This window comes from Protomyctophum bolini, assembly GCF_963924005.1.
Source record: "Protomyctophum bolini genome assembly, chromosome: 14".
Taxonomy (NCBI): Eukaryota; Metazoa; Chordata; class Actinopteri; order Myctophiformes; family Myctophidae; genus Protomyctophum; species Protomyctophum bolini.
In genome coordinates, this window is record NC_137875.1 from 33,965,021 (window position 1) to 33,981,169 (window position 16,149).

General features: G+C 42.2%; 2 protein-coding genes across 3 annotated transcripts; both read right to left on the reverse strand.

The window, feature by feature from the left end:
* Nucleotides 1-233: 233 nt before the first annotated feature.
* Nucleotides 234-1,829, reverse strand: LOC308328858 (fatty-acid amide hydrolase 2-A-like; the record flags this gene model as incomplete). Its single annotated transcript, XM_080782965.1, has 1 exon — nt 234-1,829. One exon carries the CDS (start codon nt 1,827-1,829, stop codon nt 234-236), a length of 1,596 nt encoding a protein of 531 aa, XP_080639091.1.
* Nucleotides 1,830-2,394: 565 nt separating this feature from the next.
* Nucleotides 2,395-13,820, reverse strand: LOC308328217 (max-interacting protein 1-like). Of its 2 annotated transcripts, XM_080781963.1 has the most exons (6): nt 13,519-13,820; nt 12,266-12,365; nt 9,203-9,232; nt 7,477-7,591; nt 5,389-5,557; nt 2,395-5,175 (listed from the first exon to the last, which is right to left on the reverse strand). In XM_080781963.1, exons 1-6 carry the CDS (start codon nt 13,748-13,750, stop codon nt 5,012-5,014), a joined length of 810 nt encoding a protein of 269 aa, XP_080638089.1. In that variant the 5' UTR covers nt 13,751-13,820; the 3' UTR covers nt 2,395-5,011. The 2 variants fall into 2 exon arrangements, with proteins under 2 accessions (XP_080638089.1, XP_080638090.1); XM_080781964.1 differs by lacking the exon at nt 9,203-9,232.
* Between the last annotated feature and the right edge of the window lie 2,329 nt (nt 13,821-16,149).

The window sequence follows — 16,149 nt, forward strand, 5'->3', positions numbered from 1 at the left end:
ATTATTTGATTGGCTAAGCACGGAATGTGATGTATGATGATACGAGCGGAGAATTGTGGATTTAATTAACCCTAGATCACTAAACACTGGACAATTATATTTTTGTAATTTTCATAATGTTGTCTGAGGTGGATGGGTCTTTCAGTAACTTCATGATGCTTAGTGACATAGAAGGTACGTAGGTTTGTTTCCCTGCCCACATCCCGTGTGTGTGTGTGTGTGTGACTGTAATTCTATGCGTTGGTCTGGACGAGCTCTCTCCATCCGCCGAAGGCCTGCTCCAGGTACACTGCTACGGCGAGGCCAAGTCGGTCCTGGTTCTTCCCGGCTACCACCTGTATACCCAGGGGTAGACCCTCCACACTCAGCCCTAATGGAACCTGAGTCACCGGAAGACCCAGGATGTTGAAAATACCCGTGTATGAGAAGTTGAACGGCGTGAACAGTGGCGTGTGATGTCTGGGTGCCAGGTGTGGGTACGGAGGGTAGAATAAAACGCCATCATCACCCAACAGATCATCCAGGCAACGTTGCAGGGCCTCTTTCTGCTGTAGCAGGAAAGGAGTGGGCTCTGATCGCTGGAACACCTCAAATGTGGCCAAGGCTATGGCTGCCATGGTGTGAGGCGAAAGGCCCAGGGTCCACTTGACCATCTCCCACAACGGCCAAACCTTGCCCTGCTGGTCTGACATGAGCTCCACAAAGGATGTGGGCCTCTTACCATCCTTGCCTGGTGCTGACATCATTGCTGCCCAGATCTGGAAAGAATATTTTAGCTGAGGGATCATCATCTTCTCAACTCTGACCCCTAGCTTAGATTCTAGACACTCCACCACCCTGCTCTGAGCCTGTATCAACTGTTTGTCCACAGCAGACACCAGATGGGAACCGCCATTGTGAGGAACAGAGAAAAAACGAAGTTTCTTCACGTCCACCTCCGAAGTCAGACACAACCCGTCTGCATTGGGTCCAGCCATTACTTCTAACATGGGCAGTAGGTCCTGGGCATAGCGACACATGGGCCCTGTACACAGGAAGTCTGACTGGAGGCCTGATGGTGGAGGGTGCTGCCCATCGTTGCACACTATACCCGAGGTGGGTTTGTGTCCGAAAACTCCATTGAAGAAGGCTGGCAAACGGATACTGCCCCCCACATCTGCACCCAGGCCAATCAATGAGCCTGCACCGCCCAAAATACTGCCCTCCCCTCCTGAGCTTCCTCCTGGTATTCTGTCCAGGCAGTAGGGGTTCTTGGTGATCCCATACAGATTGTTGTGGGATTCCAGCCACATGCACAGTTCACTGCAGTTGGTAACCCCCAGGGGTATGGCCCCGGCTCTCTTCATCAGGGTCACAGTAGGAGCGTCAGACCCTGATACTACCTGGCTCCTCGACACCAGCCCTGTGGAGTTGGGCATGCCCTGCAGACAAAAGGCCTCTTTGACCGTGAAAGGGACGCCCAGAAATGGCAACCTGTCTTTCAGCACATCCTCGCCTCCTCCTGTTTCCTCCTCTATCAACCTGTCTGCCTGTGCAGCTTCCTGCAACGCCTGGCAGAACCTGTCTTTGACCATGGCATTGATAAGTGGGTTGATTTCTTGAATGCGGTCGATATAAGCACGCACCACATCCACACTGCTCACCTCTCTCCGGCGAATCATCCTAGCCAGGCAGACACCTGGGGTCTTTAGCAGAGGGTTGGTGATGGGGGGAAGCGTGGCTGCCGGAGCTGCTCGACATGTTGTGAGGAAGACGAAGATGGCCAACAGGGCAGCTGAAAAGTGATGTAAAATCAAGGCCAGAAGTCTCTCCAAGGTGCCTGATGCCATCATTATTGTAGCTGTAGTTGTAGTTAGTTAGTTCAGTCCATTATCAGAGTATTTGGAGGCCAGTCTGATGTCAGAGCTATGATATCAGACATCGCCATATTTGGGCATATTGACAGACATTCGGTTGACTTTATAAACCTGTGATGTAACCAATTTATACTGTTTGAAAAGTGAAAATATTCCCACTGGAGGTTTCAAACCACCAACCTATGTTGTTTACAACACATTGGCACTACCCCTGGACCGCAGTGGCATGTCAGATACAGTTGACAACTACATATATGCTCCATAGCTTCGAGGATGTGTATCCCCCATAGCGGCATAGCCTGCAGGCATACTAGGCCTGAGGTTATTAATTCACACAAAAAAAAACCCATTGTTGTCCACTGATTGGTTTGAATGCTAGCAGCGTACAAGAAATATATGACCGTGATCGTTCTTGGCATTTGCAAGATAGCTGTGGACAGACATATATACACATGGCCCAGGGCGAAAATACAATCTCCCGCCTGGCAGATTAATAACAACAGTCAGTATGGCAGAGCTTTATTTTAAGATCCCAGGGACACAATAATCAGGAATCAAAGTATTAGCAGGGAACCAGCAGCATGTTTTGCAAAAGTCAACCTTGTTTGCTAATAAAGCTTCATTGTACGATATTTTCAAGGCCCGAAAACAATGTGCTGTATGAAGGTTTTATTGAGTCAAAGCACTACCGACCAATATGTGCATACGCTGTCTAAAGCGGGCTCCCCTTCCGGAGATCCTTTTGAGATTTATTGAAACACCTTGCACCTCCCTCGATCTTTAACCCATTAAGATCTGAGGCCGATTCTACAAATGTTGCAATATGCTATATTGTTTATGTCGGGCAGAAACCTCTTATCTCCATATTCTACATTTTCATAAATGAATGCCTTACTTGATCATACTAACTACAGCGTCACACAAAAGTATCAAAAATAGTAATAATACTATGCTTTTGAATTTGAATCCTGACAAGTAACAGTTTTGAACATATGAGGTTTCCACCCGACAGAGACTATGTAGCTAAAATCTCAAATGACACAGATGCTTTCCCGGTTTTAATGGGTCTGCTCATCCCTTCCCATGCCTATGCTTCCCATAATTCTGTTGTGGCACAGTATGACTTTTTACGCCATTCTTACACGATTTGTAATAGCCGGCTGGAAGTGGATTTGTCTCACTTTAGCCGTTGTGGTCTGTTGGGTGCAAGTTGTTTGAGATATGGGATAATATATGAATAAACTTAGTTCACAGAGCACTTGTCAACGGGGAAGGGGAGCCAGGGGGAGGTGCAAAGGGTAGAGGGAGAGCTGCCTTGTTTTGACACATATTGGCTTGTTCGTCGGTAGGGGCCGTGTCGCACAATGCAGCTTTAAGTACCAGAGATAATTCTGGGCTGTGCTTAGACATACTTCCTTGACAAGTCTTTGCCATAGTGCATTTTAGAGTTTCACAAAGAGATGTTGAAAAATGACTTGTGACTAGGAACTTTGTGCAATAGTCAATTTGGCCATGTTAAGACACATTTGGTGGTTGATGATGTATTTAGAACTGGTACCAGAAAACAATTTTGATAAATCGGCTGTCGTATTTGGTTTTCTTTGTGTAGAGCGGCTTTTGCAGTGCAGTCAAATTAATTTGACTAGTTCATGGGTAGTTTCAAAAGGATTAAATTAATTATTGTTATTCTTTACTGTAGAATGCTTTTCAACTATAGAAAAAGACTAAATGGTGGACTCTAAACCAAAATTACTATTCTGTGTCCATGTTGTTCATGCTACAGAGTACAGACATATTTTAAAGACATATTGTCAATCCAAAGCACATTACAACATATTTAGGAAGGCTACATTCAATACACATGCACCATAGCTTTGTTTCTACCATTACAATCATGTTCTGTACTGCTGATTACTAATAATGGTTGATATATAGAAAACTAGCAATTTCACCTTGGTGTTGGACGGACACAATTTTGCAGCAAAACCAACCAACACTGAGGAGTTGACAAAACTGTTATTGCTTACGCCTTGTGCTTGGACAGCTTATTACTTTTAAAATGATTTAAATTGTATTAAAGTTGTTTCATTGTATTTGCTTACAATTCAAATGGGGGTGTAAGTGATTATTTAAACAAAGATATTAAGTAATATATCAAGCCTATCTTGAGCACAGCATATGAGCATAAACCTCAAATGGGGGAATATATATTGTCCAGGAATGCTGGTAACAAACATATTGATAACAAAATAAGAAAATAATTCAAATAGCAGTTTTGAGTCTTTTCTCTCTCTCTCTCTCTCTCTCTCTCTCTCTCTCACACGCATGACCACGACTTAACAACAGTACAATTAAATATAACAAAAAATAAATACTACACATATGCTAATCATATGCAAAATAAATTAGAATCAAGTTGGCAGACTGAACCGCCTGTTGGTTTAAGACTGTATTCCAGTCATGGAAGAGGGATGGATGGCTGTGGGGGTCCTAAAGCAGACGTCTAAATGTGCAATAAATCATCTTGGAATGCAGACAAAGTAGCCCTTGCCACTAGCTTGTTGACTGACAAGAAGTGCCATTTCCGATTGAATATCTCTTGGGGTTTTCAAAGAAAAGCGGTAGTTTTCACAAGGCAAATGGAGCAACCTTTTCACTGGTGAACATTTAGCTGGTTTTGAGAAGGGTCCCCCCCACCGCTGGTTTCAGAAGATTAACTTGGGATGGAGGTACAGTTGCCTATTCTGGTGTGACCACAGGTCTCCTAGAGGTTTAGAATAGAGAACTGGCAGCAGGCACAGTTGAATCAAGCTGGTTCTGGGGGGGGAAAGATAAAGATAATTTAACTTGAAAATTTGCAAGAGCAGGTTAAACTTGGGACTCTGTATTTAGTGGAAAATGTCCATTTAAACAGGTTCTTGGTAGAAGACCATTTAAAATGTTTGGACTGAGTTGAGACTTGAGATTAAGGCTGGTTCTTGGGTGAAGGGCAGAAGTTCCACACTTCCGACAGAGATGAGATTCAGGCTGGTTCTTCATTGAGGACATGAGCAGATTAGTTTAAACTGCGAGGACAAATGGAGCTGTAGGCTGGTTCTTTAAAGGTGTAAAGCCATATACGACTGCAGCTGAAGTTGAGAGGATAGGCTGGTGCTTTAAGCAGAGAAGGCCAGTTTTAGACTGCAGGTGGAGTAGCCCTCGTCACTGGCCGAGCTCTGCCGACTGCTGTGGTCATCCAGGTCGCTACCACCACTGGTGCTAACATTGTCCAATTCTCCATGGGAGAACTCAGTGCTTTCCACATCCACTTCGATCTCTTCTGTTCAACAAACAAAGCACAACACAAACTATATTAGTTAGAATCCTAATATCCTAATCCTAAATTAGTATCCGAAATAATCTCTAGGCCTATATACTGTTGTAACCAGTACCACATAGTGTTATCATAATGGCATACCGGTAGTTACCATCCGCTCCCGACTGTATCATAAACCCCGAAAATGGTATGCGTCCCAGGCTAAGTTTAACCTACCTCTGTCAGACTCTGAGTGATCCGAGTCCACATGGGAGCCCTGCAGGCTGTCCGTGTGGATCCTCTCTCCAGGGGTCTGCAGGTGGGATAGCTGCCTCTGCAGGTGCCTCTGCTCCCTCTCCAGAATATCCAGCTGGTGCTGACTCCTCCGGTCCATCTCTTCAAGTTTCTGACAAGAGAGACAGATTTCTAAAGTTATTGTCTCATCTCATTGCATAGAAAAGGGAAATAGGAAAGCCATTGTGTGTCACAGTCCGCTCCTCGGACCGTGGATATTGACTGTCCTTATTTAGGTTTTGGACTTATGTCTCTGTCATTTCAGTTTGTTCTGTATTGGTCATGTGTTCCTGTTCTGTTTGGTTTTCTGTTACTCTGTTGTTGCCTTGGTTTTGTGTATCTTATTTTGTAGTCTGGTTCCTAGTGTTTCCTGTCTGCCTAGTTACTGTTACCTACCTTGTCTAACCTACTTGTGATGTGCCTATCCTAGTGTTGATTGCATTTTGGTTTCACCTGTGCCCTGTTAGCCTGTGTCTATTTAAGTCCTATGTTGCATTGTGCTCTTGTTGCTAACTTGCTGGTGGTTCCCTGTCGGGTGAGTCTGTTCTGTATGTATTCTTAAAGTCCTGTTATTTACCTGCCTTTGTTTGCCCATTTATGGAAGATCTTCTGTCGCCTGCATTTGGGTCCTCCTCTGTACTCATTCATAAGGTCCTCTTTACAAAAAGTAGAATATCTCCTGCCTCATTAAGGTATGCTATTGTTTGTTGTGCTTCCCTTTTCTCAGAATGTATATAGTATTGTTTGTTGTTTGTCGTCTTTTCACATGGAATTTTTATTTGAGCGTGACCCTCCATGTTTTGAAAGTCTTGTGTAGTCCATGGGGTATGGTAGCCTGACACTCAGTCGGGGCTGGAGCCAGGCTAGGGCTAGGGGTATGGCGCAGTGCCTACCCCCCATACCCCCAAAATAAGTTACTTTAAATGGGGGCACTTTAAGCTTCAATAATTAAATGGGAATCCATCTGCATTTGACTGTGCTATAAATATAAACTCATCCACATAGCTGTAGTAAGTCCATGTATGCTGGCCAATTGTGGAGTAGGATTCACTGTTTGACAAAACAAGGGCAACTGTTTATGTCCACTCGGATTACAAGACTAATATCCTTGTCATTGAAGAACTGAAGTTACACTGTGGAGATTACTTTATTTTCGTGTACCATGGACATGTCTATTGGCTGTTACTACGTATGTGCTGTAATGACTGCTTCCCAAAATTCTGCACTAGCCAATTTAATACCCCTGGTTTTTGTGAAATAGTTTTAGGGTTAAGTAGTTTAATGAAAATGTTATATCCCTGGGTTTTGTGCAGGCATTTGCTTAGTTATTTACACTTTGACATTGATTATATTATAGAGCTTTTAGCGAGCAACTGCCAGCCTTTAATTGTTGACGCTTCTACAGCAGTATGCTCCTTTCCTATAGGTTTGTGTGACAGGAAAAATGGGTCATCTCCCATGATGACACTGTCTGTTTATTTTGATAGACAAAACAAATTGGGAAAACTTTGATGATGATTGATTTGACTGTGACAACTCCAGGTCTGTTCTGAATGACATTATGGAACATTGGTCCTCTGAGGGAGGATAAATAGAATCCACAGCATGTCATGTTGCTTAAATAAATGGGCCTCACTTTTCCACGGCCAATTCTACAAATATCTTCCTCCCAATTTCATGAAAAATGTACGTTTTGTTTCTACATCAGTGGTGCTCAAAGTTTATCATGTCATGGACCCCCAAAATATATTTGGCCACGACCCACATCTCAAAATATTTTGTTCCAGCCCAGTGACCCCCAGAAGCAAAGATTTTAGTTAAAAATGTTTGCTTTAAAATAATATAGATTTAAAATAATAGGGATTTCATTGCATTCTCAACACGTGAGAAAGACTAAGTGATTTGCAGCAAGTCTTCTCGTTCCTTGATCAAGTTGTGTTCATGTGCTCTGAATCAAATTTATACAGGCTTCCATTTGCTCCTATGACACTCTTGCACCCCTGACCCTGCGACTGGTTTTGATGACCCCACCTTAATATGGCCTTTGGCCTTATTGAGCAGTCCCAGTGTAGTGTGTCGATTGCAGTCAGGTCCCAGAGGTATGAGGTTCTTCAACCTCTCCAAACACAGGCGGAGATGTGCTCGTCTGTGGGAGGAAAGAAACAATCACTTATTTGCTATATGCTTCCTACTGTATGCAATGAATGATTGCACTTCTACATAATTAGTGTAGATTAAATGACTGGGTTATTTTGAAATGACAATTAATCTCCTGTTTATTTATTTTTATTTTTGACCATTATCCATTGTAGTCAATATTTTATTTATCCACTTTTAGTTTTAAGTAATGATTAATGCATACTAGCTTGTTATGTATCTTTCTGTCCATTCTGACTGGTGTTAACTACATAAGCTGACCAATGCTCCTCCGGCAGCAATTACTTATGGATCTGTCTGGCCACAGTTTTCAAAGCTGCTGAGATCAGCCAGACTGTCCTGATTTGATCCACCAAGGTCTCTGTCTGTGGTCTGAAAGAACGCTTGTAATGGCATTGAAAGGAAAACCTCTTTCCTTTCAAATAATGGAATAAAATGTAGGTCAAGTTGTGACATCATCACCTCTCTCTACACTGGCTGCCATTTTGTAATAGGAAAACATTTTAGTATTGTTTCATTTCCCTGCGCTCAGGACATTTTAGTATTGTTTCATTTCCCTGGGCTCAAGAAAGACTTCAAGCTTTCATCTCTGATAGCCCATACACCAACGCTTGCACACAATGTCGGCTCTTTGGAGATTAAGTGATCATTTATTTTTAGGAGAAATGTGCCCTGACGCTAGTTTCCTTTCATAGAAAAGGCCCAGCGTGGCCCTGCAGCAATATAAACAAGCTGCTTTTAGATGTGTAGTTGAGAAGCTCCCGGGAAGGAGCGCTGGTAGCTGGAAACGGAAGGTTCCCGTTTGCTGACTGTATAAATGCCATAATGTCCTCCAGGAACAGTGCCACTACAGAGGCTGAGTTACACCTCCCTCTCATTTGCTTTGCAAAACGGACACCTCTTTCCTATGCAGTAGGTGGATAATAAAGCCCTTGTTTGAAGTGCATGTGATAATATTTAAATTCCTCACAGTGCTGTGTGTTGTTCATTACACAAAGCATATTTCACATATACAGTAACACCAGAGAGAAATTACTGCAAGGCAGAAAGCCTGCAACACTAAAATAACGGTCTTAAGGTGCACGGCTCAACAATGTCATGAAAGTGAGGAAATAGCCAGCACACAATGAATGTCCTTTTCACAGACAGACAACAGACGCATTTCAACCTAATGGGTCTTCCTCTGCGTCTCAACGCTGAGGTAAATAAATAACTAGCCTCTGTGAAAAGGACACTACTGTAGCACCAAATGCAAAAGGAACACATAACAGAGATCGTTTTTGGATTATAAGCTTGATTCTCCATTTTGAGACAGCTGGCAGCTAAAACCCTGGGAACTGCACTGGCTACTGTAAACCAGTTTTAAGGACTTCCCCCTTTCTGTGCAACTTCTGTTCACCCACATTATAAACCTGGTATATTATTCAGCAGCAGGTGACGACTGAGTTATTGATCTGAAGGTGTTTGAGCAGTACGAGACAGAACATCTCAGCATGTCCTCATTTTACCTTTCATTCTTTTTCCTCATTTAACCTTATTGTTTTTTAATGCTTGTTTTTCATTCAAAATAATTATACACCTCTATCTTTCTTTTACTCACCTATTCTTTTCAAGTTCATTGTGTGCTGACCTGAAACAATTATAGACATAAAATACAATCGACTGTTATTGTTTTTACAGTAGCACAAAATAACATACCACACTTGTTCAATAATAGCATTAGTGCTGCATAACCATGTAATAGCAATTGTTATGCAACAATAATAATCATTATCAATGATTGATCAATGATAATTATCAATCTATCAATACTATAGGCTACTGATTTTGTAATGTGACACACAACAAACTGCAAACGATGCAAGGGCTTTCAGTATCCTTATATTAGTCACTAGAATTTCGTGCGCGCTACGCGCGCACTCATCCCAGAGCGACTTTGCCACGCACTATGGGAAGAAATAAATGGCGGGAGTTGACTCCACATGTAGTAACGAATGGGTTATTGGAAATGTACCATTGTTTTGTCCTGAATATTTCCACAGCCTAAGTACTAAAGGATTGTGACTGTGGGACAGACATACAGTCTGACATACAATAGGCTACACGTGTGCACAGTGAATAAACAATGACCTATATGCCCAGAGTTCTTAAATTAACATAGTTGGATTTTAACAGAAAGACAATGCCATAAATCAGTCAAAGTAAGTGACAGACTCAACAGTAGCACACAGCATGCAAGGCAGCGATGCATGCATGCAAACATGTTTGTCCAGCTGAGATTTAGTGTCTCCATCTCTCTGTGGAAGAGGTTGCACATGACCTGTACGGCCACACTGAGGCGCTCCAACACAAACACAGACACAAAACAACACCACGCTGTTTGTCCAGTTGACCCAAATCAACACCAATACCTAGCCTGTTTGTCCAAAACACAGTATCTGCTGGCCACGTGTCTACTTCGCCACAACCTAATGTTAGTAACAAATGTAGGGGAGAGCCGCCAAGGTTGTAACGCTTCACGGTTGTAACATGGACGTTATATCTTGATTGGTCAACGCCACCATGACGCCATCGCGTCAGTATGTGTACAGCAACGTACTCTACGTGGCCAGGAGTTTGAAGTTTGAAGTGTTTACCTTCAAAATGCGTCTAATTTTACACCTGGAGTATATGTGTGGTACAATTTTTGTCTTTGGTGTTGGTGAATAAAAATCCACATGGATGTGTTCATGCTTATGTTCTTCATTAGTTTGCATCGTGTTTAGACGGAATTCACGTTCATTCTGGTCTGTAAGCAACTGCAAAGAAAACTTGCAAAAGCGGGTCATTTGTAACATGTGTTACAAATGGTCCGCTTCCATTCAATGCCATTATATGTAATATTTACATATTTGACATATTGGCCAATATTATATGTTCTGAAATGGTATTGTATCGTGTAGTGTATTCTGAAATTAGTTTAGGGTTGTATAACGTTGTACAACTCAATCAATCAAACGTTTGTTTAATCAATGTATTGCCCCATTGAAAAAAAAGAAATGGCCAAACTGGTACTGGTACACCCGATACTATTTAATATTTCCCTTATGTTTGATACATTTTCTTATCACATCCATGGTATAAAAACAATGCTAAGGAGTTGCTTCAATGAAATGTAATTGCTTTAAGCTGAGAACGATATGTTTAATGGTGTTTTTTAGCGTTGTTACATTTATCATGCATGCCGTTACAATTGATCCGATATGCGCAGCAAATGTAACACTGAAACAGCGTCCACGTTCGGTTGAATAACTCCCGACCTGTTTTATCAAAAAAATAACTTTACATGTGTAGCTAAACGGATCTCTGAGTAAAAGAATGAAACGTGCAAAATGTTACATCCTTGGCGGCTCTCCCCTATTAGTTTACTCACAGCACAGCACCGTCACTCCTGTCAGTTATTTCGTCCTAATAACTTGAAGTGGTTTATGGTAGCTGACATGTGTAGGTCCGTTGCCTGGAAATATTACATGTGTAGCTAAAGGGATCTCTGAGTAAAAAAATGGAACGTGCAAAATATGTTCTAAAATTGTATTGTATTGTGTAGTGTATTCTAAAATTAGTTTAGGGTTGTATAACGTTGTACAACTCAATCAATCAAACGTTTGTTTAATCAATGTATTGCCCCATTGAAAAAAAAGAAATGGCCAAACTGGTACACCCGATCCTATTTAATATTTCCCTTATGTTTGATACATTATCTTATCACATCCATGGTATGAAAACAATGCTAAGGAGTTGCTTCAATGAAATGTAATAGCTTTAAGGTGAAAACGATATGTTTAATGGTGTTTTTTAGCGTTGTTACATTTATCATGCATGCCGTTACAATTATTCCGATATGCGCAGCAAATGTAACACTGAAACAGCGTCCACGTTCGGTTTAATAACTCCCGAGCTGTTGTGTGTATTGCGTGGTGAAAAGGCCGTGTGTTTGTGTTGTAAACAACTCATGTTATGTCTGCGCACACTGTATGTTGCTATGGCTGCTGACGTTAGCATGTGTGCTATCAGGCAAAAGCTGAGATAGATATGCAACTACTACTGGGGAAAATGCCATACAAAACACAACACCTAATTTCGGAATGTTATTGTGACCTATTGAGCACAATCAGACCATCATGATTTGCTTGCTGGACCTATAATTAATTTATTAGCATTAAATGTCCACTCGCCCATCCAAAAGAAAAGCAAGATGGCTGCGACAGATTGTGAGCGCGACGGACTACGGAGGCCAGGAGGAGCAGAGCTGGTGACGTAAGAGGCAGGCAGTGTTGCCAGGTTTGCGAATTGTAAGCGAGTTGCAGTGTATGCAAGTAGCGTGGTTAAATTCCTTGTTTCTCGGCGTGTTGTGGCACCCGTTTATCTGCTGGCTCGATCGTGATTTTCATAAAAGTAATATTTGCAGAGTAAATAAGAAACTTGAACGGCTAAAAAATAGGCTATGTCAGTTCGGGGAGGGTGGCGAATTTATTTTGCATATAGAGATGTGTGGTAAAAGTGTGGTTCGGTCGGAGATAGAGCATGAAGAATGAGTATGGGTACACCTTTTCACTTGTATATAAGAAGATAGAATGTATGAAGGTAACCACTCATCTCAGATATGTGTATGACCTAGGCCTACCTATTGTGAATATGATCCAATTTCTTGTTCTTGAATTTTCGTTGTTTCTGATGTGTGATCTCACTTTCCGGGTAGGTTGAAGCATACCCATGTTCACATTCTGTTGACGAAAAAAAGAAACAAAAAAGAAACAAAAGGAAAGATTAATTACAGTGCAGTTTGAGAAGTTATATAATATAATAACTATTAGGGTTAACCATGTATTCGATTCCCATGAGATATTTGGCATTCATTTTGAACCAGGTGGCAGGTTCAGAGCTCTCTCATAATTCAAAATTTCTCTTCACTTCTCAAAAATGTATAGAATCAATGTCAGTTCATGCCAGCTTGATAAACATTTCAACGAATTAGGCCATTTGGAGGATAAAATTAACAATTAAATGTAATTTAATTAAATTGAACTCTGTTGGATTATACTACAAATCCCATAAAGCCACTGAGCCAACCCCATGAGTCCGACCCAGTAACATGCGACGTGAGACATGAACCCAACTGTGATTGGACGTTTGCAGTGACTCTACAGCTGGAGCAAGATTCTGGTCCAATCAAAACGCTCAAATTTGTTCCATGTGGAATGCCATGTACAGATACAAGGAAGCGCAGACTGCTGCCTCTGAAAATGATAGCTGGCCTGGGCTTTGAATTGACATATTTCAATTGGGGAAAGATTCTACATGTAACTTTCCATTTATGTAGCAGCGTTCGCAATGCAATATTCTTCTAACACACAACGCCACTTAGGAACTGCATACCCTTTACTAGACTACACCATGAAATTACAATTAAATTAAGAGAAACTTTGAGCCTCGAAATAGCCTAAATTTAGACACGCATTGTCCCGTGCAATGTGGGAATTAGCAGGCCTAATAGAATAGGCTACTGCAAACTAACTAACATCAGCCCTCTTTATGAGAGGGCTGATGTAAGTTTGCAGTATAGGCTACGTGTTACGGTTAATTTAAAACAGATGATCTTATTGTGTTGTTAGACACAATGGCCCAGTCCTTATAGACAAAATGTGTCTCCATAAAATTGCAGCATATATGCAACATAAGTTGTAGACATCATATGCTTTTCGCTCAAATTATGTTTTTTTAGCCTTAAAACGAGGTTCGATGTTGTTTCCCCAACAGATGCAGTAGCAGGCCAATTCATCTCTCCTATGCGCGTCTTTTGTCGTCTTCACTTCTATTGTTGTCTGCCCTGCGCATTACGTGTTCATTATTATTCCACAAGGGCCCGTGTTTACTTACTTCCGTTGTTCTTTTCGACATTTTCAATGTAATTCGCTGCATCGAGCAACACTTGCACGTTTCTCATAAAAGTGCCGATTTGGTCCATTGCGGAACATGATTTGGAGTACAGTTCGTCGTTGAAAGAATAATCAGACATGTCATTAAAATCCTGTGGATCCATAGACGCGTCCGATTCCGAAAGGACCTCTTCGGATTTCAGCTCGCGGTGCTGTCGCATGTATTTCACCATTTTTTTACCAAGATTGTAGACCGTCACCTACTATGATTGACAAATATAAGCGACACTGAAAGTGGTCTCCTTGCCGCGACCGTGCAGTGAGTGGATGAGGAGGATGACTGAAATGAACTAGGTTGGATGGAATTGCAGTCCTTGCTTCAGCCTCTTGCCCTACTTGGTGGATAATCCCTCCCACTAACGCATGCAACATTGCATTCATTGTCATGCCATAATAAATCCTCATTATCAATAGCCTATTGCAGGCGAGTAATAAATAACAGCAATAGGGCAGGCTACACAACCTTTTTTTCTTGAACATCCTTTGATTCTCCTCAATTTATATTTGCAACAAATGTTTACTAGTTTTAGTGGGACTCACATTTAAACATGTTATGCCTTATGTCTAAAACACAAGACATTCGTCAGGATTCAGGAATTATCAATAGTGTGCAACCTCCATGTCAAGGACAAATACCAGGGTTCCTCTCAATGGCCTACAGTTTTTGTGTGTGTGTGTGTGTGTGTGTGTGTGTGTGTGTGTGCGCACACACACAGTTGTGCACTCTTGTCAGTCCCTGACAAAGTGCATTGTCAGAATTCAATCAAGTAATGTGTCTAAGGAGAATGCCATGTGGGACTGTGATTCATTACACTCCCAGAAGTCATGAATGTAAAAGATTTCCCCATAGGTATAATGTAATGAATCCAAATGGCCGGAGACACAATTTGAGATTATTTGCCCACAATAAATCCATTGTTTTGTGTAGGCTATATATTTCCCATCATAGTGTCTTTCCCACCCTTGCCTTGGTGTACTGTAGCTGCCACTGCAAGAGAAGAACAATCCAAATCTACATATAGAAACAGCTGTGTGTGTGTGTGTGTGTGTGTGTGTGTGTGTGTGTGTGTGTGTGTGTGTGTGTGTGTGTGTGTGTGTGTGTGTGTGTGTGTGTGTGTGTGTGTGTGTGTGTGTGTGTGTGTGTGTGTGTGTGTGTGTGTGTGTGTGTGTGTGTGTGTGTGTGTGTGTGTGTGTGTGTGTGGTGACCACACGTCATTCCAACATCAAAAGCTAACCTCTAGGTCAGTGATTCTCAACCTGCGCACAGGGATACCCCAGATATCTGACTAAAACCTTGAAAAAAAACCCCCTCTGTGATACAGATACATATGAAGTTAAAATATATTGCGTTAATTATTGATCTTATAGTCGGAACACAATTGACTGACTAATAAAACAATGAAATAAACATATGCTCTGAAATGACTTTTGAGGTTTTCAAGAGGGCCTTGATCCAGAAAAAGTTGAAAACTACTGCTCTAGGGTGAATAGCACCATAGCAGAACCAACCTTGGAATTGAATTCACTCCTAGTTGGCCTGACCCTGACCATTATGTCTTTTGACTGATTAAGAAGTCATACCCCCCACCCTTCCTCTCTCCACCCGACAGAAAGGGGAGGAGAGGATAGGTTGGAGAGTCTGCCTCTAAAGGTGCAGCCATGCATGTGGGGTCTGTGTGCGTTGTGTTGTGCCGATGAGACAATGGGTGCAGATGGCCGGCCTGCTGCAGATGTGTGGCTAGCCCTGTAACGGACGCCTGTGAGAGAGAACACCCTCCCATGGAGTCTATTTCAGCTGCCTGGCAAGGCCTGACACACACACAGTGCACACACACACACACACACACACACACACACACACACACACACACACACACACACACACACACACACACACACACACACACACACGCGCAGGTTCTAAATTGGTTGTCAAAGTTGCATTTTAACATGTGTTCAGGTAAACAGGAACAGACAGACAGCCAAGACAGACAGGCATTAGGTTTTATAACTGACAGCATTTGAGCAGAAACAGGCCTGTGGTGGTCTCTGTTGAAAGGCCCATGTGTAGACTGTGTATGCAGCATGCTGGCACTGACTGCACGGAAAGCTGACCCACTGTGGGATGGTGTGTAGAATGTGACCCCAACTGGAGTAATCTGAAAAGCCTGAGGATTACACCGGTGGCTCGGCTGTCACACAGAGGACGTAAAGTCACACGGTGTGGTGTGCATTTGCCAGTGCTTGTTGCGTGTCTATGTATGCGTGTCTCTGTGTGTATGTGAGCAATGTGCCAAACAGCCCTCAAGCTCAACTCTCCCTCAGCAGTAAAAGGCAATATGCATTATTGAACAGAAAGCAGTTTTTTTTTTTTTTAACCAATATCTTACAGAAGTAACATCCGAAAATGTCATTTTTCAGTTTGCAATGTATCTATCTGGCTGTCTTCAACGTGCTGGTGGTCTTTAGAGGTCTGATTAGATGAGGCATCGTGTAGTCGTGTCCCATTGTTTTCACACAATGAGTGCATTTTGTCCCGAGGTCACAGCAGGACACAGCAGCAGGCCAGAGA